The sequence below is a fragment of the Eulemur rufifrons genome, chromosome 9 (genome assembly GCF_041146395.1).
Source record: "Eulemur rufifrons isolate Redbay chromosome 9, OSU_ERuf_1, whole genome shotgun sequence".
NCBI classification, from domain to species: domain Eukaryota; kingdom Metazoa; phylum Chordata; class Mammalia; order Primates; family Lemuridae; genus Eulemur; species Eulemur rufifrons.
The window spans coordinates 14,984,452-15,012,034 of NC_090991.1; the positions used below are offsets into that span (position 1 = coordinate 14,984,452).

The 27,583-nt window shown below is 40.7% G+C and overlaps 1 protein-coding gene across 3 annotated transcripts in view; it reads right to left on the bottom strand.

Moving 5' to 3' along the window:
- Positions 1-336: 336 nt before the first annotated feature.
- RPA1 (replication protein A1) overlaps positions 337-27,583 on the bottom strand; it is a 57,990-nt gene continuing 30,743 nt past the window's right edge. For 2 of the 3 annotated variants that reach the window (XM_069483492.1, XM_069483493.1), the window contains 12 exons: positions 24,289-24,381; positions 21,933-22,065; positions 19,986-20,088; positions 18,629-18,697; positions 18,292-18,484; positions 17,998-18,137; positions 17,089-17,237; positions 14,156-14,285; positions 9,194-9,370; positions 6,237-6,344; positions 4,349-4,435; positions 337-2,742 (listed from right to left, as the gene is read on the bottom strand). In XM_069483492.1, coding sequence (XP_069339593.1) covers positions 2,638-2,742; positions 4,349-4,435; positions 6,237-6,344; positions 9,194-9,370; positions 14,156-14,285; positions 17,089-17,237; positions 17,998-18,137; positions 18,292-18,484; positions 18,629-18,697; positions 19,986-20,088; positions 21,933-22,065; positions 24,289-24,381 — 1,487 coding nt within the window. In that variant the 3' untranslated portion in view covers positions 337-2,637. The remainder of the gene's footprint in view (positions 2,743-4,348; positions 4,436-6,236; positions 6,345-9,193; positions 9,371-14,155; positions 14,286-17,088; positions 17,238-17,997; positions 18,138-18,291; positions 18,485-18,628; positions 18,698-19,985; positions 20,089-21,932; positions 22,066-24,288; positions 24,382-27,583) is intronic. The other variant, XM_069483494.1, reaches the window with a different exon arrangement.

Sequence of the window (27,583 nt, forward strand, 5' to 3'; positions counted from 1 at the left end):
AATAAAGCCGTGGAAGGCATATTGCCAAAGAAACACAAGTCAATATAAACCTTTATCTACTGGGCTGCCAAACTTCACTTTTGGACAGTATATTAATTATGTAGTCAATAACCATGGGTTTCATTAGTGTATTAAATACCACGATCAATATTATTTATACTTTTCGAAGACAGGCCACTCAGGGAAAAAAAGCGGGGGAGGGGAAAATTTTTGACCCTGTAGTTCAAAAAAGTTAGAACAGCACACTAGAGATTAGCAAGGCTTTAATGGAAAGCATAAAACACTGAAAATATGGACAGAAATCAGATTATTACCCTTTTATTTTCTTTCCCTGCCTCTTTCACAATGGGACTGGAGGGAATTCAAGAACCATTTAAAATAAAGGCGAAATGATTAGATTTTTTCCTAATTGCTTAACGCTGATGTCATGGTGTACGCAAAATAAACATTGATCTCTAAGTGAAAGATGAGAAATAGAACATGAACAGCCTTTCGAAGTAAACCGTATCCAAGAGAATTCTAAGAACTGTGGGCCAGAATCTATTTAGGCAACCCCCAGGGACCTAAATCTCCTAAAAGCATAAAAGTGGAGCCAATTTCTGAGACTCCTCTACTGGTGATCTGATATTTTAGTAGGGAAATCTGTTAAACATCCTCCCTTGAGGGAACACCTCCCTCCCGCCCCCGGATTTCCAATCACACGCATGTAGATATGCCGGTGTTGTCACTGGCCACTGAGGCGGCACAGGGCCTGGGTGCAACGTTCTCTAGATGCACCCTGGGACCATGGCTACCTCTCACCGTGTAGACGAACACATGGGGAAAAGAAGAGAATGCTGGGAGTAGTAGACATAAAAGACTGGTTACTGGGTTGAATGCTAGATTACCACTTCCCACGCACAATTTGTCAATCCAGAATAGTGTTGGAGACTGTAATTTGCTAGTCAATGCTTTATAGGCAAGGTCAGACAGAAAAGAACTTTCGTAAAAATCACTGAGGCCTCAGCCAGAGAAGCAAGTGTGACCCAGTTACCATCTCCTGAGACTAGAGAAGGGGCAGGAGGAATGTGTCTGAACAATTAGTGGGCCTGAGGATAAGTCTCTCTGTGTCTGTTCTCAGGAATGGGAGTCGTCTTGTCTAGGGCTGGCTGGTTCCTCCCACAAGAGGACAGCTAAGGACAAAACAGATAGGATATTATCACTCTCCATCTCCAAATAGACTCCATATGCTGCATTTGTACAAATTAAAAACCAAGGCCTCTGGCTGCAGGCTGACTGCAACACAGCCTGGATACTTAGAGAGAGATGTGCAGCAAATGCCAAGCGGTGGGTTGCAGCTACCGGATAGATAATTAATATGATTAGGAACACACAGAGCAAGCATACTCTTGCTGACTGAAAAGCCCAGTAGCATAATTACTGTTTTCTTACTAGCTCACTGTCTGTACACATTTCAAAGCCTCGCTGGTGTGAGACTGCTGTGTAAACATCAATAAAATCCCAAAGTGCCGGATCGTCAGCATCCTTGGGCACAATGGTTTTTTGTTCTTAGTGTTTTCATTCTTTTAAAGATGCATTTCAGGGTTGCAAACATTAGGAAGAATGATCTCCACGCCTTGGACTAATCTTCGAGTTTGTAATGAGTTAACATCTCCCCCAAGTGAACATTTATTATGAAGGCTAATTAATTGCTTTCCAGTTACAAGAACCCTTTGCATTCAAAGAAAGTAGGATTCACAAAGAATATACTGTTTATTAAGACAAAGTAAGCGAAACAAAGGGCCTCTCCCTTCAAACTCCTTTCTATTTAACACAGCTTTAGTTAAGAAATGAAACATACAAATGCAAGAAGTATGTACAGGTAGAAAAAGTGTGCATCCACCACCAAAATGCAACGTTAATTGAAGTGAAAACTAAAGCAATGCTTTGTAGTTGCCTGGATGTCCCTAGGGGACAGCAAGTCAATGCTTATCAGCCGTCCTCAGAAGAGACAATTTTGATTAATATCAGACCCATCTGACTCAGTCTATTAAACCCTGAAGGAAGATATTCTTCAGATATAAAAGATATGCCTTTGATTAATAATTCTATCCTATTGCCATTCCAAGCATTAACAACTATGTAGCACCTCTACAAAGGGAGTGCCTTTGAGTTCTAGGAAGACGCGCTTACTAAAACACCCCGGTTCCCCACAGCCACTTCGCAGCTCTCCCCGCAAGAAGCAACCCAAGTCGTGAAGTTGTCACTACTGGGACAAACAAAATCCTAGTTACATAATTTACTTCACTGTCTCCAGTTAGGGTCAATTACTTGTGACATAATTCCTGCGTAATGATAATGAAGTCTTAATAAAATTAACGAAAGCCTGAAAGACAGAGGGAGAGAGTGGCACTGCACTACCTGCTGGCCGACCCCCTAGGCCTGACACAGCTTATATACCACAGCCATCCAGCATGTTTTCCTTTGCCTACCAGTGGGTTCCGAGACGCACACAAGAGAGGAAATTGCTTAGAGTCCACCATAAAGAGGCTCTCTGCACGGTGTAGCTAATGTGGGATTATCACACAGGGGTGGGAAGAAATCGATTCCATCTGGGATCTTTATTTGTCAACTTCTGCCCAATCAGTGCTGCTCTCCTCACATTACTGAGTTTCTCCTGATGTTTGTGATCAGCCTTCTGCCATATTCTCTGTAGTCCACGGGCTTCACGTCCATCACCGTGGCCTTGATTCGAGACTCGTCCTTCAAAAAGAGAAAAGCAGTTTGTGAACCATAAAAGCCCATGGCATGGAGCAGTGATGACAACCCCCTTTGCTTTGGGGTTTCAGTGAGCCCAGCAGGAGAAAACAGACACACTGGGTTCAGAGTCCAGTAATTCCAATGAAGAAAACATCCTGAGTGAGAGCCTAGTCCAGAATTCCGGAGGCTGGGAGCGTGGACAGATCCTTTCCTCGTGCTCCCGAACACTCAGAAGCCTAGAATCCAAATGGGATGGACTTTAGAGGGCTCCTCTAGTTCAATTCCGGGTGAATAGGAGCCTGGAGAGGATATGTGACTCACCAAAGCCATAGAACTAGTTCTGAAAGCTGAACTTCCATTTCAAGAAAAACTGAGCTGTAAAAGAAAAAGCACCCACAGCAGACGGGAGGGCCTAGTTTGGGTCCTATCTCAGCTCTGGGAGAGGCAATCTCTCTGCCCTTCATCTTCCATGTCCATCCCATGAGGGAGCTGAAGGACCCTAAAAATGCCCCCCAACTTTACCCCACTCCCTGACATTATACCACACTGACACTTGACCCCCATCTCATTTAATGCATACAATAACAAACACATCTATGAGCAGGTATTAAGGTTAAGGTCTGATAATGAAACAGAATAAGTAAACCCTACAAAAAGCGGGGTGTTTTCAGAATTCTCCCTTCTCGCTTGTACATTTACATCCAGGGACTGAATGGTGCCTTTAGAGGCAGAATGGAGTGACGCCCAAAAAAGCCGCAGAGTTGAGCTCAGGGGTTCTCACACTTTAGCATGCTCAGTCATTACTAAATCCGGTGATATTCACAAACATGGTATATAGCAAAGCTCTGAAACTGGACTGCCTGGGTTGGACTCATAGCTCTGCCTCTTGCTAGCATATGACTTTAGGCAAGTGACTTACTCTCTGTATGCCTCCCTTCTTTCACTGGTACCATGAGGTAACAATAGTTCCTATATATAGGGTTATTATATGGATCAAGTGAGATAATACCTGTATAGTAAGGATGAAGAACAGTATCTGGCAGATAGTATTCAATAAACGCTGTTTTATTATGCCTACATAACTACTTGACATTATGGGCAATTTAAGAAATTTTCAAGGTAATTTTAACTGCATGTGGTTTTGTTTCATATACTGAATGACTGATTTAGAGACAGGGTCTTGCTATGTTACCCAGGCTGGCCTAGAACTCCTGGGCTCAAGTAATCCTCCTGTCTCAGCCTCCTGAGTAGCTGGAACTGTACCTCCACACCTGGCTCATACACTGACTTTAGAACTTAGACCTGTGGAAGATGTGATTCCACTACACGTGTCAGTTTTTGTTAGAACACAGACAAAAAAAAAAACAGGTTTTAACTGAAAAGGTCATTTAGCACTTTCCCCCTAGATGTTTAGACGAGACACTTAACCTCTCTACGTTTGTTTCCTCATCTGAAAATGGGGAAGAGACAATTAGTAATGAACACAGGGTGCTCAGCACTGGGTCAGGTTCACAGCAGGCAATTCACTGACTGCTAATATTGTAATGTTGCTGTCAGCAACAAACAGCAATTTCCCACCACTAACCCTTCTGCCCGTGACCTTACTTACATTGTAGTTCTCTAGTTTGACCCTGATCTTGAACGTGAAAGATCGAAAATTGGCATTTTGAAAAACTTCCTCATATGCCTGTTCATTCTGCAAAAACAAATATAAAACTTTAGACATGGAAACTACTGTACAACTTGAAATCATCAATAAGACTTCTGAAAAGACTTTGAGAAAATCATTACCCCCAGTGGTTTGAAATTACTTAGGAATGACAAATCTACAGGTAACATTACATAAAACTGTTTAAGTAGAATTTTATTTAAAATGAATACGCTCTACACCTAGAGTAATCAAATTCATAGAAAGTAGAACAGTAGTTGCCAGGGCCTGGAAGAAGGCCAGTGAGGGGAGTTATTTGTTTTGTCTTTTTTGAGACAGACTCTTGCTCTGTCACCCTGGCTAGAGTGTAGTGGTATCATCAAAGCTCTCTGCAACCTCAAAGTCCTGGGCTCAAGCGATCCTCCTGCCTCAGCCTCTGGAGTAGCTGGAACTACAAGTGTGCACCACCTACCACATTCAGCTAATTTTTCTATTTTTTTTGTAGAGATGGGGTCTTACTGTGTTGCCCAGGCTGGTCGTGAACTCCTGGCTTCAAGTGATCCTCTCGCCTCACCTTTCCAAAGTGCTAGGATTACATGTAAGCTACTGCACCCAGCTGAGAATGTATTTTGTACAACTATACATAAAATAAACTTATCAGCCAAGTATCTTTGCAAGTCACATGGAACACGAAAACAACTTTGTTACATAGAACTCTTTTTTGTAAAGGTTACTTGATCTCCCCAAAAAAGACATCCCCTGGACTTTCAGATATGTAAATAAAACAATGTATTAAACCTTCGGAAAATTATACCAGCTGCCATTATTCTTCCAAGACTGGGGAAAGCATGAGCGCGTACTCCAAGATCTCATGGCTCCTCGGGGAAGAGGATCTATATGTCCTAATTCACCAACAGTAAAGACAGTCAAATATAATAAGCTCATAAAAATCTGAAAAGGCTAACTCGAGCCTTAAAATCTGATGTGAAAATTGAGGACCAGGCAAAACAGACACAAGAGTCTACCACACTTAAAGTCAATTCCAGTTATTTCTGTAAAAGGACTTGCTGGGACTACTTTCAGAGATCTCATGGACAATTTAAAAAGGAGGCAGGGGCAGAACCAAAGAGAACTGAGGATTGGAAAGAACAAGAAAAATGTCAAAACAAACGGCAAATCCTTTTATCTTTGTGAACTATACAAGTATTCCAACCAATTTGGAGGACACAGGAAAAAAACCCACCTATAGACACATGCCAATTTATGTGGCCCAGAAAATACAATTTTTACTGGTCTTCTTTATATGTTTTATCTGAGCAACTACCGTTAGCATAATCAGTAATCTATTCTCGGCATTAAAAAACCTAGTATGTGATGAAAACGCAAATTTACAAAACTGAAATGGATAAAGTTATCTTATGAAAGTCGCTTCATAAGAATTACATATGACGGCCTAAAAGAGCAAGCACTGGGTATGTGCATTTAAACCAAGATTTGACTCAACTTTTCTGGCAGGTGTTTATTATGTTAAAAAGGCACACCTGTACTTTAGTTTCCAGCTCGCAAGAGCGTGCAGGCGCACCAGCTCTGATGTGCTAATAGGCATGGCTTATACCTGTAAAGTGCTTTGGTTTCAAGGCACTTTTATATACACTATTTCATTACCTCATTGCCAAACACATCCAAAATGGACAAAATTAGATAAAACCAGATAAGCTCTTAAATAATCATCAGCCTGCGAAACTGTATCCAACACCCAAAAGAAACAAACAAAAAAATATTAAACAGCAAAAAAGGGGTCAGCGGCACAGCAGGGGAACTATTACAGTTATAATAAATAGTGGCTGACCTTGTCTTTCAGTTCCCCCAGATAAGCAGTGTTTTGACCAAGGATGGCTTCAGCAGACTCCTGGAAACAAGTCACCCACTGATTGTCTTGAAAATCTGCAATATTTACCTAAAAAACACAACTCTATTATTTCAGCAAAGAAATAATTAAAGGAAGATACACTAAGAAGACTGGGAGGTTACCTTTTCCTACTCATTAAAAGAATTTACAGAGGAAAAAAAACATTATCATTATATATACTATTAATATATATTCTTTCTAAAGAATATGAACGTATCATAAAAAGAAGTTTAAAATGTAAGTCTGGATCACAACAGGAATACAAGATGCTGCGAATGTGCGATTTCAGATCTCAGTGGAGACACAGCCCGACTGAACTCTCCTTCAGATGCGGAATCCAGGCACACAAGACTCAGTTCCCCTCCAGATGCAATGAGCTTTGTACTGAGGGTTTTGAGGAAGCCTCTAATAGGGCAAGTTCTCTGCACGTTAAATTGTATATTCTTCAGTCACTAGGAGGAGCTCCCTGAGATGGCTCTAAGTCACTGCTGACCAAACCAGACAACCTAAGAGCCTGCACTAGGGCCAGTCACCAATTTTACCCAGCAACAGAAATGAGCAATCTAGTGTCTCCAGTTGGACTATGGTGTAAAATTAAATAGAGGAGAGTTGAGGGAGAAAGCAGGTCTCAAAGAATCTAATTGCTAAAGTAAACAACTTTGTTAGAAATGAGAACAAAGTTCTTTTTTAAGGCATCATTTTGATATTTTACAAATTCCTTTTGTACGTACATGAGGCTTTTAATACAGAATGTTACAATGAAAAATAAGGTGACAAAAAATTAAAAGCACTCATAAATACACGGTAATGGTAGCACATACTGGGACTCACACTTGCAGCTTACACCACGCTATCCTTCCAAGACACAAAGGGCATCTCACCGTACAGGGCAAGAATCGCAATGGTGCAGACACACCACAAACGTCGAATCAAACAAGTGTGCAGGAGCTTCCACTGTTTAGGAATTTAACAGAAAGGCTGATGGAATAAAGTATCTAAAACAATTTCCTTCATCTTATTCAATGAAAAATTTATAGTTTACAAGAAATAAGAAGCTTAAATGTAGAACTTTTCTGCTGAACTAACATTTTAAAGATCAATTAGAATGTAGAATGGGTAGGTGGAATCTTTTTTTTTGAGACAGCATCTCGCTCTGTTGCCAGGGCTAGAGTGCCATGGCATCAGCCTAGCTCACAGCAATCTCAAACTCCTGGCTCAAGCGATCCTCCTGCCTCAGCTTCCCGAATAGATGGGACTACAGGCGCAAGCCACAATGCCCGGCTAATTTTTCTATTTTTAGTAGAGACGGGGTCTCGCTCTTGCTCAGGCTGGTCTCAAACTCCTGAACTCAAGTCATCCTCCCAGCTCGGCCTCCCAGAAGTGCTAGGATTACAAGTGTGAGCCACCTTAACCAGCTGGAATCTTTAACTTTTTTGAAAGAAGATTTTTCAAAAGTTTCCTACTATAAGAGTATTTGGTGAAGGAAAAAAAGTGGAAAATACAGAAAAATATATAGAAGAAAATAAAAATCTATCAGAAATAACCAATACCAGTCTGGTATTCATCCTCCCAGTCTGTTTTCTGTCTGTATATAGACACCAAGAACATATAAAACATACCAATTAAAATTTGCTATTTTCAATTAATAAAGCCTGAATATTTACTATACTTACGTTGCTTAATACTCTTAATTAGCAATGGTTTTTGAACATTTTAACTGTGGAAACTGTCAAATAAATGGCAAATTCTGAGGTGTTCATAGTCTTCCAAGGATATGCAATAAAGCAATTAACCAATGGAATATGAAGGACATTTAAATTGTATCCAATTTTTCACAACAAACAAGTCTAACAGACAACTTTATACAGATGTTAAGAGCTCTGATTATTTCCTTAGAATAAATTCCCTCCAGGTGTTTACTGTGTCAGAAAATATAAACATTTTTAAGGCTTCTGTTATATTACTGCCAAATCATCTTCTAGAAAAATGTAAGAGTGCCCATTTTCTTGAACCTTTATCATTTAGTACTATTTTTTTTTAAACTTACACCATTCATTTTAAAGGAATTTTCTTTCTTTTTTTTTTTTTTTTTAACAGGGTCTTCCTCTGCCGCCCGGGCTAGAGTACAGTGGTGCCATCACAGCTCACCATGACCTCAAACTTCTGGGCTTAAGTGATCCTCCTGCTCCAGCCTCCTGAGCTGGGACGACAAGTGTGGGACACCACACTAGCTAATTTTTAAATTTTCTGTAGAGACAGGGTCTCGCCATGTTTCTCAGGCTGGCCTCAAACTCCTGGCCTCCAGCAATCCTTCCACCTCGGCTTCCCAAACTGCTAAGATTACAGGTGTGAGCCACCATACTCAGGCCATTTTAAAGGTTTTTAAAACAGAAAGAAACAATTCTTACAATGCAGAAAAGCAACAAGCCCACATCAGCATGTGGTTACATTCCTCTGAAGTCAGCTCTACTAAGTCTAGAGGAATAGATTACCCACAAGAAAAATAACCAAATACAGGCATCAGCAGTATGAGTACAATTACTGCTCTCTAGAAAAGACATTTCAAATTAATTTATCTTCACAACAGTTAGCAGGCGAGTGCCACCAATGCTGTCATTGTACAACATGCACAGGAGACTATAATCAGCTGGGGGGGGGGGGGTAATCTCAACTCAACTTGCTTGCATGAAAAAAAGCTTACTTTGGTAGGCAAAGCTAGAATGCTATGTCAGTTGGGTGAAAGGCCCTTACTTCCTTACTTAAAGATGGTTAGTAAGCTCTTCAGCACTTAGTCATCTGCAAGCTTCCTACGACTGGCCTGTTCATGCTGTTGCGTCTACAGTGCCTGGTACATGGGAGGGACTCAATAAAGCCACAGAGGTTCCCATTCTACTTACTGACAGGATCATGCGGTACTTGAAATTGGGAAATTCGCGGTTACACTTCTCACAACGGTATAATCCATTCTGTTGATCAATCACTTTCTTATTGCAGTCCTGAGTCGGGCAGGCCTGGTACATAGAGTTCTCTTTGCGAAGAAACACCACTGTTGCCACCGAGCTAAAATAGTCTGCCTTTAGGAGAAAAGAATGGCGTAAGACACAGAGCACCAACCTTACATTCAGGATTGGACTTAGAGGCAGTTCAAAGCTTGCCCTTACGTATAAGTGGTAAGTGTTTATAAATTCTAACTCTCAAGATCACAAAGTGATTACAGGGAATAATTCACTCTGTAGTTTTAGAAATCACATGCGCTGAGTACAAAGCCCAGGAAGGTAACAAGCCAAGTTCTAAAGCATATAATTCCTTAAAAATAAAAGAGTTAATTCTAAATTAGACTGAGTTAATTAATACTGAAGTTGTTTTCCTCTTCGCTTGAAAACTACTGAGAAGACAAAGACTTGTTCCTACCGATCCTCTGATCCTCCAAAGAAAACAGATCTAAGAAACAAGAATAATGCAGGCCACAAAAATCTAGTGCAGCTATGATCAACTATTCCTCCCACACTAAAAACAACGGCAGTGACTTCTAAGGCCTAGGTTCACCTTTGTCTTTGTTTAGGGCAGGGATCAGCAAGCTTTTTCTGCAAAAAGCCAAACAGTAAATACTTTCGGCCTCAGGAGCCATTCGGTCACACAGTCTCTGTTGCAGCTACAGGCAGCAGAGCTCATTTGATTGCACTCTGCCTTACTGCACTTTGTAGATATTGTGCTTCTTACAAATTGAAGGTTTGCGGCAACCCTGTGTCAAGTAAGTCTATCAGTGCCATTTTTCCAATAGCATGTGCTCACTTTCTGTCTCTGTGTCACATTTTGGTAATTCTCACAGTATTTCACATTTTTTTGATATTATTATTAAGCCTGTTATGGTGGTCTCTGATCAGTGATCCTTGATGTTACTATTGTAGTTGTTCTGGGGTGCCACGAACCACGCCCATATAAGACAGGGAACTTAATAAATACTGTGTGTGTTCTGACTGCTCCACGAACTGGCTGTTCCCTCCTTCTCTCCCCCCCTTCTCAGGCTTCTCTATTCACTGAAATGCAACAAATATTGAAATTTGACCAATTAAGAACCCTACAATGGCCTCTAGGTGTTCAAGTGAAAGGAAGAGTTGCATTCTCTCACTTTAAATCAAAAGCTAGAAATGATCAAGCTTAGTAAGGAAGGCATGTTGAAAGCTGAGATAGGCTGAATGCTATGCCTGTCATGCCAAACAGTTACCCAAGTTGTGAATGCAAAGGAAAGTTCTTTAAGGAAATTAAAAGTGCTCCTCCAGTGAACACATGAATGATAAGAAAGCAAAATAGCCTTAATGCCGATATGGAGAAGGTGTTAGTGGTCTGGAGAGACCAAACCAGACACAACATTCCCTTAAGCCAAAGCCTAATCTAGAGTAAGGACCCAACTCTCCTCAATTCTATGAAGGATGAGAGAGGTGAGGAAGCTATATAAGAAAAGTTGGAAGCTAGGAGAGGTTGGTTCATGAGGTTTAAGGAAAGAAGCCATCTCCATAACATAAAAGTGCAAGGTGAAGTAGTAAGTGTTGATGTAGAAGCTACAGCAAGTTATCCAAAAGATCCAGCTAAGATCATTGATGAAGGTGGCTATACTGAACAACAGATTTTCAATGTAGGTGCAAGACCCTTCTATTGAAAGAAGATGCCATCTAGAACTTTCCTAGCTAGGGAGGAGAAGTCAATACCTGGCTTCAAAACTTCAAAGAACAGGCTCTCTTGTTGGGGCTAATGAAGCTGGTGACTTTAAGTCGAAGACAATAATCGTTTGAAGAATCCTAGGGCCCTTAAGAGTTATGCTAAACCTATCATACTTTGCCTGTGCTCTACATGGAATAGCAAAAGCCTGGATGACAGCACATCTGTTTACAGCATGGTTTACTGAATGGTTTAAGCCCACAGTTGAGATCTAGTGCTCAGAAAAAAAGATTACTTTCAAAATATTACTGCTCATTGACAGCGCACCTGGTCATCCAAGAGCTCTCACGGAGCTGTACAGTACAAGGAGATACACTGCTTTCCTACCTGCTAACACAACATTCGTTCTGCAGCCCATAGATAAAGCAGTAATTTTGACTTTCACGTCTTATTATTTAAGAAATACATTTTGTAAGGCTACAGCTGCCATAGATAGTGATTCCTCTGATGGATTTGGGCAAAATAAATTTAAAACCTGGAAAAAAATTCACCATTCTAGATGCCATTAAGAACATTTGTGATTCATTGGAGGAAGTCAAAATATCAACATTAACAGGAGTTTGGAAGAAGTTTATTCCAACCCTCATGAATGACTTTTGAGGGATTTAAGACTTCAGTGGAGGAAGGAACTGCAGAGGTGACAGAAATAGCACGAGACTAGAATTAGAAGTGGAGCCTAAAGATGTGACTTAATTGCTGCAATCTCATGATAAAACTTGAATGGAGTTGCTTCTTAAGGATGAGGAAAGAAAGTAGTTTCTTGAGATGGAATCTACTCCTGGTGAAGATGCTGTGAACATTGTTGAAATGACAACAAAGGATTTGGAATATCACATAAAATTAGAAAGCAGCAGCAGGGTCTGAGAGGACTGACTCCAATTTTGAAAGTTCTACTGTGGGTAAAATGCTATCGAACAGCATCATATGCTATAGAGAAATTTTTCATGAAAGGAAGAGTCAATTGATGCTGCAGTCTTCACTGTCGTCTTATTTTAAGAAACTGCCACAGCCACCCCAACCTTCAGCAACCACCCATTAACACAGAAACAAAATCTACCACCAGCAAAAAGATTACCATGCTGAGGGCTCAGATGATTGTTAGCATTTTTAGCTCTGTGTGTGTGTGTGTGTGTGTGTGTATGTATGTGTGTGTGTATATATATATATATATATATATATATTTTTTTTTTTTTTTTTTTTAAAGAGACGGGGTCTCCTATGTTGCCCAGCCTAGACTCAAACTCCTAAAGTCAAGGGATCCTCCCACCTCAGCCTCTTGAGTAGCTGGGACTATAGGCACACGCCAGAGTGCCTGGCTTTAAAATTTGTGGCTTTTTGTTTTGTTCTGTTTTCTTTTTGTTTGTTTGTTTTTTAAGAGATCGTGTCTCACCATGTTGCCCAGGCTAGTCTCGAACTCCTGGCTCAAATGATCCTCCCACCTCAGCCTCCCAAGTAGCTGGACTACAGATGCACACCACTGTACCCAGTGACAATAAAGTAGTTTTAAATTAAGGTATGCACATTGTTTGTTTTGGACATAATGCTATTACACACTTAATGACTACAATACAGTGCAAACATAACTTTTATGTACACTGGGAAACCAAAAACTTCACGTGACTCACTTTATTGTGATATTCACATTATTGCAGCGGTCTAGAACTGAACCTACAATATCTCTAAGATATCCCTGTTCGGAAGTAGTGGGGCAAGAACATTCATGACAGTATGTAAATGGAGGACATGTGGCTGTGTTCCAATGAGCTTCATTTACAACTGGCAGCAGACGAAATTTGGCCCAGGGCCTGGTTTACCAACCCCTGGTCTAAGTTGTTAAAAATACCTACAAGATCTGTACCTTCAGAGTGGAGAAATCACTGATAAATGAACCTAGAGAGGACATGTGTTTGGGTTCTGTTACTCTTTGTTTTGCTTTTTAAACCCCTACAGAGAGGATCCCATATGAATACTTTTGGGGGGTATGTTTAATACTATCAGAGAGCAGTTCCCTCTGGGTGAACCCTGACTTCAGAGATAGGTCAACAACCTCTGGGGCTTCCTAATGTCTCAGACCAAAGGAGGCAAAACAGAGATGTGGATGTTTAAAGAGCTTGGGCTAGTCCCCAGTTTAAAAGGCTCTAGAGAAAGTAAGTGTCCGAGGAGAATGCCTAAAGGGTTTTTTTGTATTTCCAGGTTAGGTCCAGATTCAAAGCTACTTGAAAGTTTCGGTGTAAAATGTATTCTCTAAGCCTGATTTCTTATTATGTATTGCCTACCTTTAGATCTAGGAGAGAAACTGGGTGACAAGAAAACCAGAAGAGTGGGTTGTTCCTATGATAGGACAAAACAGATCTGCCCTGTGTCGAATTCTCAAGACGTTATATAATAGCATTGTAAGTTGCTGTTGATGACAATGATGGATAAGGGTATACGGTGAAATCAGACAGTAAAGGAATAAAACCTATATTGTATACAATAAAAATAAAAGAGCAGGGATTGCTATTTGGGGGAGCATAAAGGAAAAATAAATGATTTAAATATTGAACTGCTGACAGAATACAAGTTTAAATCAAGATGGAAGGAGGGTCATTAAATATAAACACTGAAAGGAAAGCTGCAACTAAAGTCGAATACCAGAGCTAATCCTTGTCACAGAACACTGGCAATTCTCTGTCTATGAGATGTTAATACACCGTATGCCACAGCCAGTGACGGTACACACGAACTGCATGACATCTGACACTGAGTCTGACCACTACTCATCTCAAAACACTTCTTGATATTTGGGCACTTGGATTTGCAGGAGCGATCACAGAAAGGAAACTTGGACCTGAAGGCCGTTCATGTTACGACCCAGAGCTTGGTTTTTACCACTTCTTCAAGATCCCTCCAGGAATCAACTCTCTAAGAGTTCGTCACACTGTCCTGCCCCAACACACCTGAGGGCTACAACACATTCCCATTAGGACACTCGGCTCCTTCACTCTGGCAGTGATTCAACCACCACATCATGCTCTGGTCAGAGCCCCAGGTAAGAATTAACAGCTCTCAGTTAACATCTGATAGCTGGTATCAGAAACCAGGTTTCCAAACTCATCCTTGTACACTTTACATGCTTTTGTGAAGAAAGGAATGCCAGATACCTTGTCACCTTGGCCCAGGTTCTCTGCTTTAACGTCATATAAAGTTTTCCAGTTGGTGTTGCTCCCTCCTACTCCACTCTTGAGATCAGAGATGGAAACACCATCTAAGTCGTGTCCTTCTGAGTCGAACCTGAAAAAATAAACAAATAATGATGACATGCACTTGACACGCTTCTCGAATGTGCTTCTTGTTTCTGTATGCCAGCTGCAAGCTATCCACCACCCACCCAGCTTTCAGATAGGTCGTGATCATGTGGGCTGAAGTTAGTAACTTCCTAAGTATACCTCAAGTCTACTAAAGAAACTAAATGACCTTTCTTTTTATCTCAATTGCTTTGATGCCCCCCAGTGGTCAAGACAATCAGTGCCAAAGCACCACAGAAACTTGTCTTAAATCAGCCTTGCATATCAACAGTGGCCAGAGGGCCCAAGGCCTAAAGACAGAAACCAGGAAAGTGAACAACCCAAAAGCAATAATGCAGATCTCTGGTATAGTCCTTTGGGCAACTAACGTTCATTCTCAGTCAGCTGCCGCATTTTTATCAGCACTGAAATGTATCAGGATGCAAAGGGACAGTCAACATATTGCAACAGGCTAGCAAAAAACGTTTCCATGGTGAAAGACTTTTTAAGCCTGATACAGAGTCCAGAAGATTATATAACCCAAAGTAATTTATCAGGAGGCATTATCCGTTTTCGTGTAGATTTACCTTCCTTTATTTATTTATTTATTTATTTTGAGACAGAATCTTACTCTGTTCCCCAGGCTAGAATGCTGTGGCGTCAGCCTAGCTCATAGCAACCTCAAACTCCTGGGCTTAAGCAATCCTCCTGCCTCAGCCTCCCAAGTAGCTGGGACTACAGGCATGCGCCACCATGCCCGGCTGATTTTTTTCTATATATATTTTTAGTTTTCCATATAATTTCTTTCTATTTTTAGTAGAGATGGGGTCTTGCTCTTGCTCAGGCTGGTCTCGAACTCCTGAGCTCAAATGATCCACCCGCCTCAGCCTCCCAGAGTGCTAGGATTACAGGCGTGAGCCACCACACCCGGCTTAGATTTACCTTCTTAGTGAGATTTTACTTATGCCAATATTAAAGTTAAATTAATTTGTATTAAATTATTATTGATCACAAGGAACATGTGGTAGAGAGGAGTCAGCCTGAGATTAAAAACATGCCAAATGTCGTCCAAAACGTAGATAACTAAAAGCTAACCATCCAGCCTGAGCAAGAGCGAGACCCTGTCTCTACTAAAAATAGAACGAAATTAGCCAAACAACTAGAATATATATACAAAAAATTAGGCTGGCATGGTGGCACATGCTTGTAGTCCCAGCTACTCAGGAGGCTGAGGCAGTAGGATTGCTTGAACCCAAGAGTTTGAGGTTGCTGTGAGCTAGGCTGACGCCACGGCACTCACTCTAGCCTGGGCAACAGAGTGAGACTCTGTCGCAAAAAAAAAAAAAAAAAAGCTAACCACAAACAGAACAGGCTCCTTAAAAAGAGACCATCTACCAGAATGCATGTTGTCCTGGGCTGTAGACAGCTGCCTTCTTATTCTGTCAGGTAAGCAGCTAAGTCCCTCACAGAGGCACAGCAAGCTCCATAAATCTGTTTCACTACTACTAGCTACGCAAGTTTATGGATTCAAAAACTCCAAGGAGACATTTGCCACCAAAGACAGCTCCCCAGGAGTAAACAGAGCAAGGAGAGAGGCAGCCCTTATCACAATAAAAATTCTACATTGTTATAGCCAAGATCTAAACCTCTCTAATCCTTGTCCAGGTGGGGTGTACAGTGAACTTCTCTTTGATCAATGCCAAGTCACTTTATTCTGGGGACAGCCATGTCTTTTCATGTAGGGATCATCATTATTGACAAGTAAAATATGAAGACCTTCATGTGGGCATGCAATTAACCTGGGGTCAAGCTCTAGAGCCTGAAAGAAAATCAAGCAGTAAGAACAAACCAAAACTATGGTTATTTCTGGTCAGACTATTAATGGGCCCTGCCTTACTGTGCAATGCCAGCTAGAGAGCAGTTAAATAGATATATGTGCACCATACTCATGAGGATGGCTTAAGTGACATGAACACCGCAGGTGTTTCATGAAACTATTCAAATACTAGTGCCACTAGTTCACAAGACTCAAAACAAAGGAGGAATATGTAATATGAGCTGTTTTCTTGAGTCACTTAAACCCTAAGACACAGTTGGAAATAGACATACTTTCCCCTGTGACTATAGCTATACTAATTATGTAAGGCTGGGCTAGTTAAAGTGTTTTCCCTGACCACATCAATTCCTGCACACTGTGTTTCAGTTTGAAGTGTTCTTTTAAGGCAAAGTTTTAATGCCCTAAAAAGCTAGATATAAAAAGCTAGATACAGTGAGGAGATTTAAACAGGCTCTCCTCATCCTTTGAGTGCTTTGGGAATAACAATATAATCCCAACAAAAAGTCCATTGTTCCCACCACACTTTATCAGAGTCCAGTGAATACACACTAGAAGATGTGATCGGCACCAAAGACGTGACAGAATAAGAAAGCGTGTACCCACCCCCACCACCACCACAGAAGCCCACAGCTTAACCGTAGGAAAGAAAGATGCCTTCAGCTTAGAGTCCTTCAGCGCACACAGCCGCCGAAGCCTGGCCATACCCTGCGCTGGCAGGATTGAGGTCAGCGTGCAGCACACACATTCTAATTGCCTTCTCTGACTCTCCAGGTTTGTCATGGGATTACAGGTTTGTCAGTTTAAGGGCTTTAAAGCCATCCTCTCAGAAGGCCAAATGCCTCCGAGAAATACAAGAACTGCTTCATTCAGTAATGCATCCTTCTGCTTGGCAGAGAGCTCACACACTGATTGTAACCAGCTCTTCTCAAAGCCCGGGCTCAAATAACCCTTTGTTTAGCCCCACAAAACCTACCATCCACGAAGTTTATAGGCCTCTGGGATGTCAGGATTCACAATGATAGTGCTTGAAGACAGTACAGACAGGCTCCGTCCACCAAAATCAGAAACTCGGGCTCCTCTGATAGCCATCACAGGCTGTCTAGAGCCGTCAAATTTATCAGCCTGTAAAACAAACACCAAACATATACGAGTGTCACTGGCAGGAAGAACACAGAACATTTTTAGAGAAAACAAGGAAAACAGTCAACAGTAGAATGAATTAATCAACATACACGAAATTTATACAAGACAGACTTCACACACAAGAATCTGCTCAGAGACACACCGAAACTCATCTATCACTACTTTCCTAGAGTTAGAGGAAAGAGCATTTCACTAAATAATAGCATTGCCTAATAATAGCAAATCTCACAGAAATAAAATAAAGGCTTTCGGCCGGGCGCGGTGGCTCACGCCTGTAATCCTAGCACTCTGGGAGGCCGAGGCGGGTGGATCGCTCGAGGTCAGGAGTTCGAGACCAGCCTGAGCAAGAGCGAGACCCCGTCTCTACTAAAAATAGAAAGAAATTATATGGACAACTAAAAATATATATATAGAAAAATTAGCCGGGCATAGTGGCGCATGCCTGTAGTCCCAGCTACTCGGGAGGCTGAGGCAGGAGGATCGCTTGAGCCCAGGAGTTTGAGGTTGCTGTGAGCTAGGCTGACGCCACGGCACTCACTCTAGCCTGGGCAACAAAGTGAGACTCTGTCTCAAAAAAAAAAAAATAAATAAAAAAAAAAAAAAATAAAATAAAATAAAGGCTTTCAAATATTCGCTCAACAGCACCACCTATATGCCAAAGCCCCATAACTCACAGGACAAGACAACCCTAAAACAGCTCTTTCTGTACGCGCTCTGACTGCACAATGCAAGTACTTACATCTTCCCCCCACAGAGTAGCAGTCACCACTTTCCCTGAAGTGTCCATCAGATAGATATTTCTCTTAGCAACCTCTCTGTTGGTAGACTTCACTGTGATTTTAGTGGCATCTTCATAGTTCTTGCAGATCCCGATTATGTCTAAAACACGTGCACAAAGTGTCAGCAGGAGACAGTGAAGGCTCCCATTATAACATGACCAAAGGCTGAATGGCAAGCACTTAACTCTTACACCTCCCCTATACACTGCAAAGAAAACTAGTAATCACCACTCTGTTCTCATATGCAGACTTACCTACAAGTGAGTCTTTGGGCTTGCTCTCTAGGTCACCAATCCCTGTGAAATCAAACTGAACTGTAGGTAAATGACGATCATCTTCACAGGGCATGACAGTGGTCTCGTTACTGAAGGTCATCTCATAGTCATTTTTAACAGCTGAGAATTGTTTGTTAGCAATCTTCAGGGTACCTTTTGAGAAATAATACACCTGCCAAGCCATAGAATGTGGGATAGTCATCAAATTAGACATTAAAAGCCTCTACCATCACATCCCTCTCCACTGGACCAGAGTCCCCTAATTCTCACTTCACCACTGGACAGCGTCAGCTCTAAAATCAATGCTACCACATACCTTGTTCACTTCAATAAGGGGAAAGAACTTGTCCACTTGCTCATTGAAAGCTGTAGCTCTGATTTCACCCTGCAGAAGCATGGGAGAGCAGGTTAGGATTGTGGCCTTCAACGTCAAGTTTGACCAGTAAACACAAGCCACTGGAGCATCAAAACGACACCCTTAGAGCAGCAGCCCAAGCACAAATGGGCCCCACAGGGCCTACAGACATCTCAGAAATACACTTTATAGTCACACATTCACGTTATTGGCCAGATGAAACAAGAGAAGTTCAAATAGCTGATCCTGTAATCATGCTTTAATAACTCCAAGTTAGAAACTTAAAACAAAAACCAACGAGTTTAAATATTCTGACAATACAAACAAAAAAACTTTGAATTTTGAGTGACACGACTGGAGCCCACGAGGAAGCACGATGAACTGAGATGATTCACCAGCTTCCCTCGGGGCTGCGTTCTAAGTGACGGATTACTTCATATTTGGGAGTCTCTGCCAAAGATGCTATAACAAGTCATGTTTTCAAGTTGCTTGTGATTTTTCACTTTTACTTTTCTGTCAGTCAAAATGCTACGGATAGATAAGAAAAATAAATGGCTGAAATTTTAGCCAAGTGCTGTAGATTAGACTGATAATTTGTAAGAAATTAGGTTCTGATATTGATTCTGCCATCACAGTCAAACATTTGGGGTGTTACAACCATTTGCCAAAAAATGAAAAAAGGAAAAAAAAAAAGCAACTATTTTTTTCCACCTTCTTGGAGGTTTGAACATACAAGAAATATACTGCAGTTTGAAAAGAATGTGTGAAGCATATTTTAGGAATTATAACAAAACTAATGGACAGACAAGCAGCTATCAAGACTGTCAAAATTCCACAGCTTGGAGTTTTTCATCTCATCATCATGGTTTTGTTTAAGCAGAGCATATAGAGAATGTGCACAGCCAGAACCCATTTCCCACAAAACCATGTTCTTAGCAAGGTGGCTGCTGCAGGCTGCCTGCTGTGGCCCAAAGCTGCGCCTTGCTCCTGAGCAGATACTACATCCTGGGGCTTCACCTAAGCCTGCCAGCAAAGCAGACACAGCGTGTCTGGTTTCTCCTGCCCATGAAGCTACTTATATGCTTAGAAAATGAGTGTCTACTGCTACAAATGCTTTCGTTTAAGATCAAGGATTTATTTAGGACCTGTAACCTTCTACCCCTAAACAGCACCAATAGTCTACAACAGGGGGAAAATCGCAATAACCATCATGTTTCTTTCCAGCCTATTACTTTTCACCTCACAAGCCTGCAGGGCTTGAGCCCTTTGCTTCTCAATGAGTCCACTACTGCTACCTCCCCACTTGACAAATACTCACACTTTCATCAACTAGTTCCAGAGAGAAAAGCTTCCCTTCCCCTCGGGAATTGCTCCAGGTACGGATCTGACTTTTGTTGGTTACACGAGCACAAATAGTCCACCTAAAAACCAAATAGATTGTATTAGTGTTTGGAGTCTTACTTGGAAAAGATCAAGTAAGAAATCATCTTCATATGGCCTTTCTTATCCTATGCATATTCCATTTTTCAATGTTACCTGTATTTTAATCCAGCTAATTAAAACCCCAAGATGACACGCAGGTTTGACAGATTACAGAATAAGCAAACAGTAAAACATGCAAGATGATTTAACACTAACTCATTCTCCTGTCAAATAAGTAAATTTATAAACTCTCTCCCTTCTCCAAAAGGCATCACCAAGGCAACAATATCCCTTAATGAAAGGTTCTAAGCTAGAAAATGCTGTAATACCAGCAATTATATTTTGCCACTATTTTCAGTTATGGGAACTGATATAACTGGTGTCAAACTTCGGTCTCGTTTCTAATGCACACTGAATATAAATACAAAGCTACACAGAACATGATGTGTGGGCCACCAAAAGAAAACACATTAAAGCAGTATGACCTTAGAGAGAGGCCACTAAAAAAGGAGGCACGAGATCCAAGATGCAGTCTTGGTGCCCATTAAACGTAGATGCTGGGCACATTAGTTATAATTTCACAGGGGAAAATATTTTTCCAATATTACAAAGTACTGAAGAATAAATAAAAGTATACCTGAAAGAACTGTGAAAAAAGAACTCACTAATTTTCAACTGCTCAAATTAGTTTTTTTTTTTTTTTTTTTTGTTGAGACAGAGTCTCACTTTGTTGCCCAGGCTAGAGTGAGTGCCGTGGCGTCAGCTTAGCTCACAGCAACCTCAAACTCCTGGGCTTAAGCGATCCTACTGCCTCAGCCTCCCGAGTAGCTGGGACTACAGGCATGCGCCACTATGCCCGGCTAATTTTTTCTATATAGATTTTTAGGTGTCCATATAATGTCTTTCTATTTTTAGTAGAGACGGGGTCTCGCTCAGGCTGGTCTCGAACTCCTGACCTTGAGCAATCCACCCGCCTCGGCCTCCCAGAGTGCTAGGATTACAGGCGTGAGCCACCGCGCCCGGCCCAAATTAGTTTTTAAAAATTACTTTTTAGCCGGGCGCGGTGGCTCACGCCTATAATCCTAGCACTCTGGGAGGCCGAGGCGGGTGGATTGCTCAAGGTCAGGAGTTCGAGACCAGCCTGACCAACAGCGAGACCCCGTCTCTACTAAAAATAGAAAGAAATTATCCGGCCAACTAAGATATATATAGAAAAAGTTAGCCGGACATGGTGGCACATGCCTGTAGTCCCAGCTACCTGGGAGGCTGAGGCAGTAGGATCTCTTAAGCCCAGGAGTTTGAGGTTGCTGTGAGCTAGGCTGACGCCATGGCACTCACTGTAGCCCGGGCAACAAAGCGAGACTCTGTCTCAAAAAAAAAAAATAAAATAAAATAAATTACTTTTTAATGCAAAAAGTCATATAAAAGAAATACACACTCAGGGTATATTAATGTGGTTAATACAAACAGTATGGAGTATCTTAGCCAATTAAATCACAGACTAAAAGTCACCTATTTATATGAGAAGGTGAAAGGCCTTCTGAATTAGCACAAATATTTATTTTTACTCACAAGACTATCAACTGATTCTATAAGCATTAAATATTTTAAATTTCAAATTCTTTCAAAATGAAGGAACCCTCATAGTCTATGGCAGATTGCTATTGCTGCCATTCTTGTTGATAAGAGTGAAAGGTTGCTACAATTTGTATCCCCTCTACCTCAGGGGGAAAAAAAAAGAGGAAACCCATTCTATGTGGTGGTGACTCTGAAGTTAATGCATAAATAACTCCTTAGGCTTTTTTGTAAGTACACTCTGAACTTATCTTATGCAACAACTCACTTGGACTGGTACGGGGTGAGGCTGGCAATGGGCACCACCTTGGCCTGTGTGCCCCCAGAAGTGTTCGAGAGGCTGGTACCTCCAGCTTTTCCAAATGTCTTTGAGGCACCATAAGCCTTAGAAACAGTGGATCCTTTAAAAACAAACACAAAGAAAAAGGACAATCATTATTCTAGTGAACTTTTATAGTAAGTTTTATAATAATGCTCAATTACTGAGGCGCTACAACCTGAAATCATACAAGATTGAGAGGCAAAGTTTTCCTTTTTAGTATCCAAGAGATATGCAGATCAAACAGAGACTGGAGCAGGAGGCTAGAAAAGCAATCTAGAATGACGGCTGGGCACACAGAAGTCCACTACTATATTTGCTGACTTAAGGCCTGAGGTCAAGATAATAATGGTATTGAATCCAGACACTGCTCCTTCTGAGGTCCACCCTCTTAAACGTTTCTCTAATGGGTCAAAGAAAGAAAATCAACTTTCTTGGCTGGTAACACTTACGGCAAGTCACCAGTCATATAAGAAAAAACACAAAAGGCAAGGCTGGGAGGTAAGGGACCTAGTGGATAAGCCATCTTGAGGTAAAGGACATCTATCACAAATATATTAATATTACCTCAAAATAGCCCCAGAAAACTCCCAGTTCTCAACTAGTCCAGAGGACTAAGAAGTCTAGAAGGAAGTCTGTAGGACTGTGTTCAGTTGGGCACAAGGACAAGAACCAGTGTTTGGTCAAGATATGCAGGTAGCTGGCCACTATGGCTCTTCTGCCTCCTTTAGCCAAACCTAAGAAGCTGCGCTGCTGCTTAGAGAATTAAAAGCATTTAGTAGATGGATTCCTTTATATGCACACTATATCTATAAAGCTTCAATCTCCAAATCCAGAAAATATAATTTAGTTCAATGATTTCATACCTTCTATACCAAAACATTTCTTGAGAATAGAATTTGGCTAAAAATATAAATACATCATTTATCCAGTATTTATTTATTGAGTTTCCACAGCATGTACCACACTCTTGTAGGTATTTGTAGCACTTAGTAAAAAATATACATAGGGATGTCCCAGATTCTAAAATTTTCTATTCTAACTGGGAGTCAGGAGAGACCAATACACACACACACACAGTAATAATTACCCCAAGATTATGCAAGGAAGCACATGTGCTTTGTAAAATATGTGTGTGTATACACATACATAATACATTATGTACAATTTTATAAAACAACACACACACACAAGCATCCATTCATCCAATCGTTTTATGCTGTGTAGGTTCCCCTCAGTACACATCCAGTTCATTTTCTTTCACCACCTAGTTTAGGGAACATAACTGATTTTTAATAATAAATTTCAACATAAGACAAAGACAGACAGCCAGAAAAATAAGTGTGTGGATGGAGGCAGAGAATAACGTCCTATTTGTATTTTGTCCTGAGGAAGTGATTTCTACCACGTTAGATAGTCTATTCCGCCACCCCTCTTCAACGATACATAATCTGAGAGCTGTATATAAATAGATCCACTTATAAAGGGAGACAGACAGATACTGCAAGGTATATAAAAACAAAGACCAATGGGGGGAAAGTCACATGCCCTGAAAGTTTCACAGAAACATTAATGACGTCTTAACCTTGCTTTTCCTAGAATCTCAGCACTGAAAAATAGAAACTAATAGTTGAGGGGAAGAGAGGAGGTGTATGTGAAGCTGTGACAGAAAAAAGGACCTCTAAAAATAAATTCAGCCACATTCTACAAATCATAATTTTCAACGGTGACTTTCCAGATCAAGAGGCTCCCACAGCAAAGGCCAGAAAATAAACAAAACGATTCCATTAGGGCCTCTCAGGACCCCCTGCAGAGAAAGTTAAAAGAAGAAACTATTTCTCATCCAAGAGACTGAAAAGTAGAACCTAAGACCAATATAAACGATACTGTCTTCACGCAAACGATGACTACGCATGAGGGCCCAAATGGGAGACTGGGGGAGAGACAAGTCAAAGGTAGTGACTGGATCCTAGATAGCTAACAGGCAAGAACTGAAAAGGTATGCAAATTCACAGGAAGTCAGAGGGTACACAACCTAAAGATGTGAGAAACTACTAAATTATTAACATAGAAGAGCATGTCATTCTGATAAAAAAAGGCTTATTGTTAAATGTATTTAAAAGACTATCTTTAATCATTTTTTCAATTACATACTCTACAATAAGAACCAGAATTACTCCTTGCAAGATGCAACTCCGCCATGAATGGCATTTGAAAATTCCCTTTAGTCTTAGATTAAATTTCAGAACATTATTCAAAAGCCCGACACACACGATAAACCCATGTCCTCATGAGGCGACCTTACCCATTCCCAAGTTCCCATTCTGTGGCTGGGGCTTGCTGGTTGCTGGACTGGCTGCTGAGACTGGAGACGGAACTACCTGCTGCTGCCCGTGTCCTGAAGATCAAACGGAAAAGGCCATTTTAGTGCAAATAATTTGGGCTAAGAGATTTAAACTTAAGTAAAAGAACTACTATGGGAAAGCGTAAAGTTTATTTTGTCAAGGACTCTCATGGGTCAGAATTCACGCTGAGGCATTCAACTGCATGCAGTGAATTTGCTAGGGGTTCATTTTTCGGTTTTGTTACACAAAAGGTTGCCTCCATTTACCTTTCACCTGCTTATAATTGATAGCTTTCAGTTTTAATGAGGTTCTCCCCTAAAGCCTTGCCCATTTCTCCTGCAAGAACCTGCAGTAAAGTCACCGGGCTGAATCTGTGACATTACCACTATTTCCATAGCAACAAATCGATGTCATCAACAGAACTGTGTTCACGGCAGGATCAATCAGAAGAAAAAGCTGGGTGGTAAGAAAAACCTAAAAGCAGTTCAATTGTCTCTGAAGTGCTCCTGCTTCAAAGGAAAAGGAGACATTCAGAAAGGATTCTACCCTTTTCCTCCCAAACAAAGCAACCTTATTTTGCAACTGACAGTTGGTGGAAAATAAGAGTTGAAAGAGTCTTAGGTACCGTGAAGTGCTAGTGAACTGTCACAGCAGGGTGAGATGAGAATGGAGTTCAGAAGCAGGTGTGTCAAGGAAACAGGAAGATTAAAAGGAAAGGAGGGGAAATGAACATGTCTCTCAAGCAGAAAATAAGAAATGCCATACTATGAGGGTATTTATTTGCCCTTCACCTTTTATACAAATGTTTATGAAGTTCAAGAATGTTAAAAAGGTAAAATATGTCTCATTTTTTAAAAATAATAGATTTATGGAATGTGATTTTGCCTTAGTGGTTGGCTCTAAAGGCAGAAGTCAACCTGGGCTGCTCACCAAGGGTGCCTGCAGCACACAAGGGCAGCTCAAAAAATTCCTTGAGTGCCCTAAGAACAAAAATGGTAAGCACAGCCGCGAAAGCGTCCCGCTTGCCACCCTGTCTCTAGCTTCTCCAATTGCTAAGTTCACATTTCCTGCTGGGTTTTCCATGGTCCTAATCAAATGGGCATATTACACATCCATTTAATTTACTTCTGCCAATATTACTCTTAACTGGCACAACTAAATGAGAGGCAATTGTGCCATTAGAGTAAAACAAATTTAGCATAAAATTAAATAGGTTAAATAGAACTGTTTATTCTTTAGTTCTTCCCACAGAAAAACTGAGAGACTTTATTTACATAGAAAAAGAACCTAGACTATTTCCAGCGAAATTTTTGTGTTTATATTTTGGCTTTTCCATTATCTCTGAATTTACCAAGTGTCACACAAAATTGCACGGGAAAACTGCTTTTCTTTTACAATGTGTCTCATGAACGAACAGTCTTGAAATTCTACAGTGAAGCTTTTTTTTAAATCAGTAGTAAAGAGATGAATTGCTCAGTTAATAGTATTGGGACTAAGTGGTTGGCAAAAATAACATTGTAACTTTACCTGTTTCGTGAATTATACATAGAAGAATAAACAAGAATTAAACATTCAAAAATGGAACCATAAAAACATACCAACCCCGGCTATACTCTGCCCCAGCTCCTTTCTCTTCTATGGTCTCAAACTATCTAACTAGAAAGTCCCTTCCTCACTATCATGCCTGCTTCTTTAAGTATCTTGCTGAACAGGACATGGTCATTGGATCTTGATGATCACATATATTCAATTTCTATAGCAGTTAAAGTAACCCTTACGAGGTACCTAGAATAGTCAAATTCACAGAGACGGAAAGTAGAATGGTTACCAGGGACTGGTGGGAGTGGGGAATGGAGAGTTATTGGTCCAGTTTCAGTTTGGGATCATAAAAAAGTTCTGGAGATGGATGTGGTGATAGTGGCACAACAGTGTGAACGGACAATGTCACTGAACTGTACACTTAAAAATAGTTAAATGTAAATTTTGTGTTAGGTATATTTTACTACAATTTTTAAAAATGTGACTTACCTTTGTTTTACCTATTCTAAGATGTACATTTTTTTTTCACATTTTGACATATAAAATTAATGTTATAATTTCTTTTTAGTAGTGCATAATATAATGGTACACTCTTACAATCATTGGATTCTTAGATTCAATGAAATACAATATATTTCTCAAGTCTCCAATTAAGCCCTATAATATATATTAACAATAGCTACCATTTTTTGAGTAAACTTACTATGTACCAAGTACTAGGTTAGGTACATTATCACAGTAATTGTCAGTTCTATGATGTAGACATTATTGTACCCTTTAATGGACGAGAAAATTGGGTTAGAGAGGTTACGCAGCTGGGAAGCAGAACCTAATCTTGAACCCAGGTTTGTGTGACTAGATTCATGTACTTCACCACCATCTAGTTAATTTTTAATTGTAAATAACCAATTGTAATTCTGGCAGCCAGAAATCTAGTTATATATAATAGAATGTAACTAATAACCATAATACCTGGTAATTTGGAAAAGTTACTAATCCATTTACTAGTGCAATACTTAACTCTTGCTTTGGACCACATGTGTAGATCTGGCACGAGAGACAGCCCTGAACCAAATGGATGGCAAGAATCCTGGTGCGTTCTAAACAGCAACAATTGCCCTTCAGTTAATGCACTGTACCACAGCAGCTGACCACAAGGCTTGAAAATACATCAGTCTATAGCTAAATAGAAATCCTTCTAAAAATTAAAATTATACCCCAAAGTAGTAATGCAGAGACTCAACTTCTGATAATCTTCTGTTTTATGCCACCTACAAATCAAACCATTCCAGAAAGATGGGTCAACACCATCATTCTTAGACTCTAGCTCTATGCTAGCTTCATATCACTGGCTCTGACCGAAGAGGGAAATATTAACAGGGCATTTCAAAGCAGACTCTACAGCTCCTCAGTTACTAGCACTCACATCTATCAATTTTTACTGTCATTATAATGGAAAGTGAGGCTGGGCAAGGCGGCTCACACATGTAATTCTTGCACTCTGAGAGGTCAAGGCAGGAGGGATGGCTTGAGGTAAAGGGTTCAAGCCCAGCCTGAGCAACACAGCAATACCCTATCTCTACAAAATATAGAAAAATTAGCTCAGCATGGTTGCGTGCACGTGTAGTTCCAGATACTCGGGAGGCTGAGGCAGGAGGAACACTTGAGCCCAGGAGTTTAAAGTTGCATTGAGCTACGATCATGCCACTGCCCTCA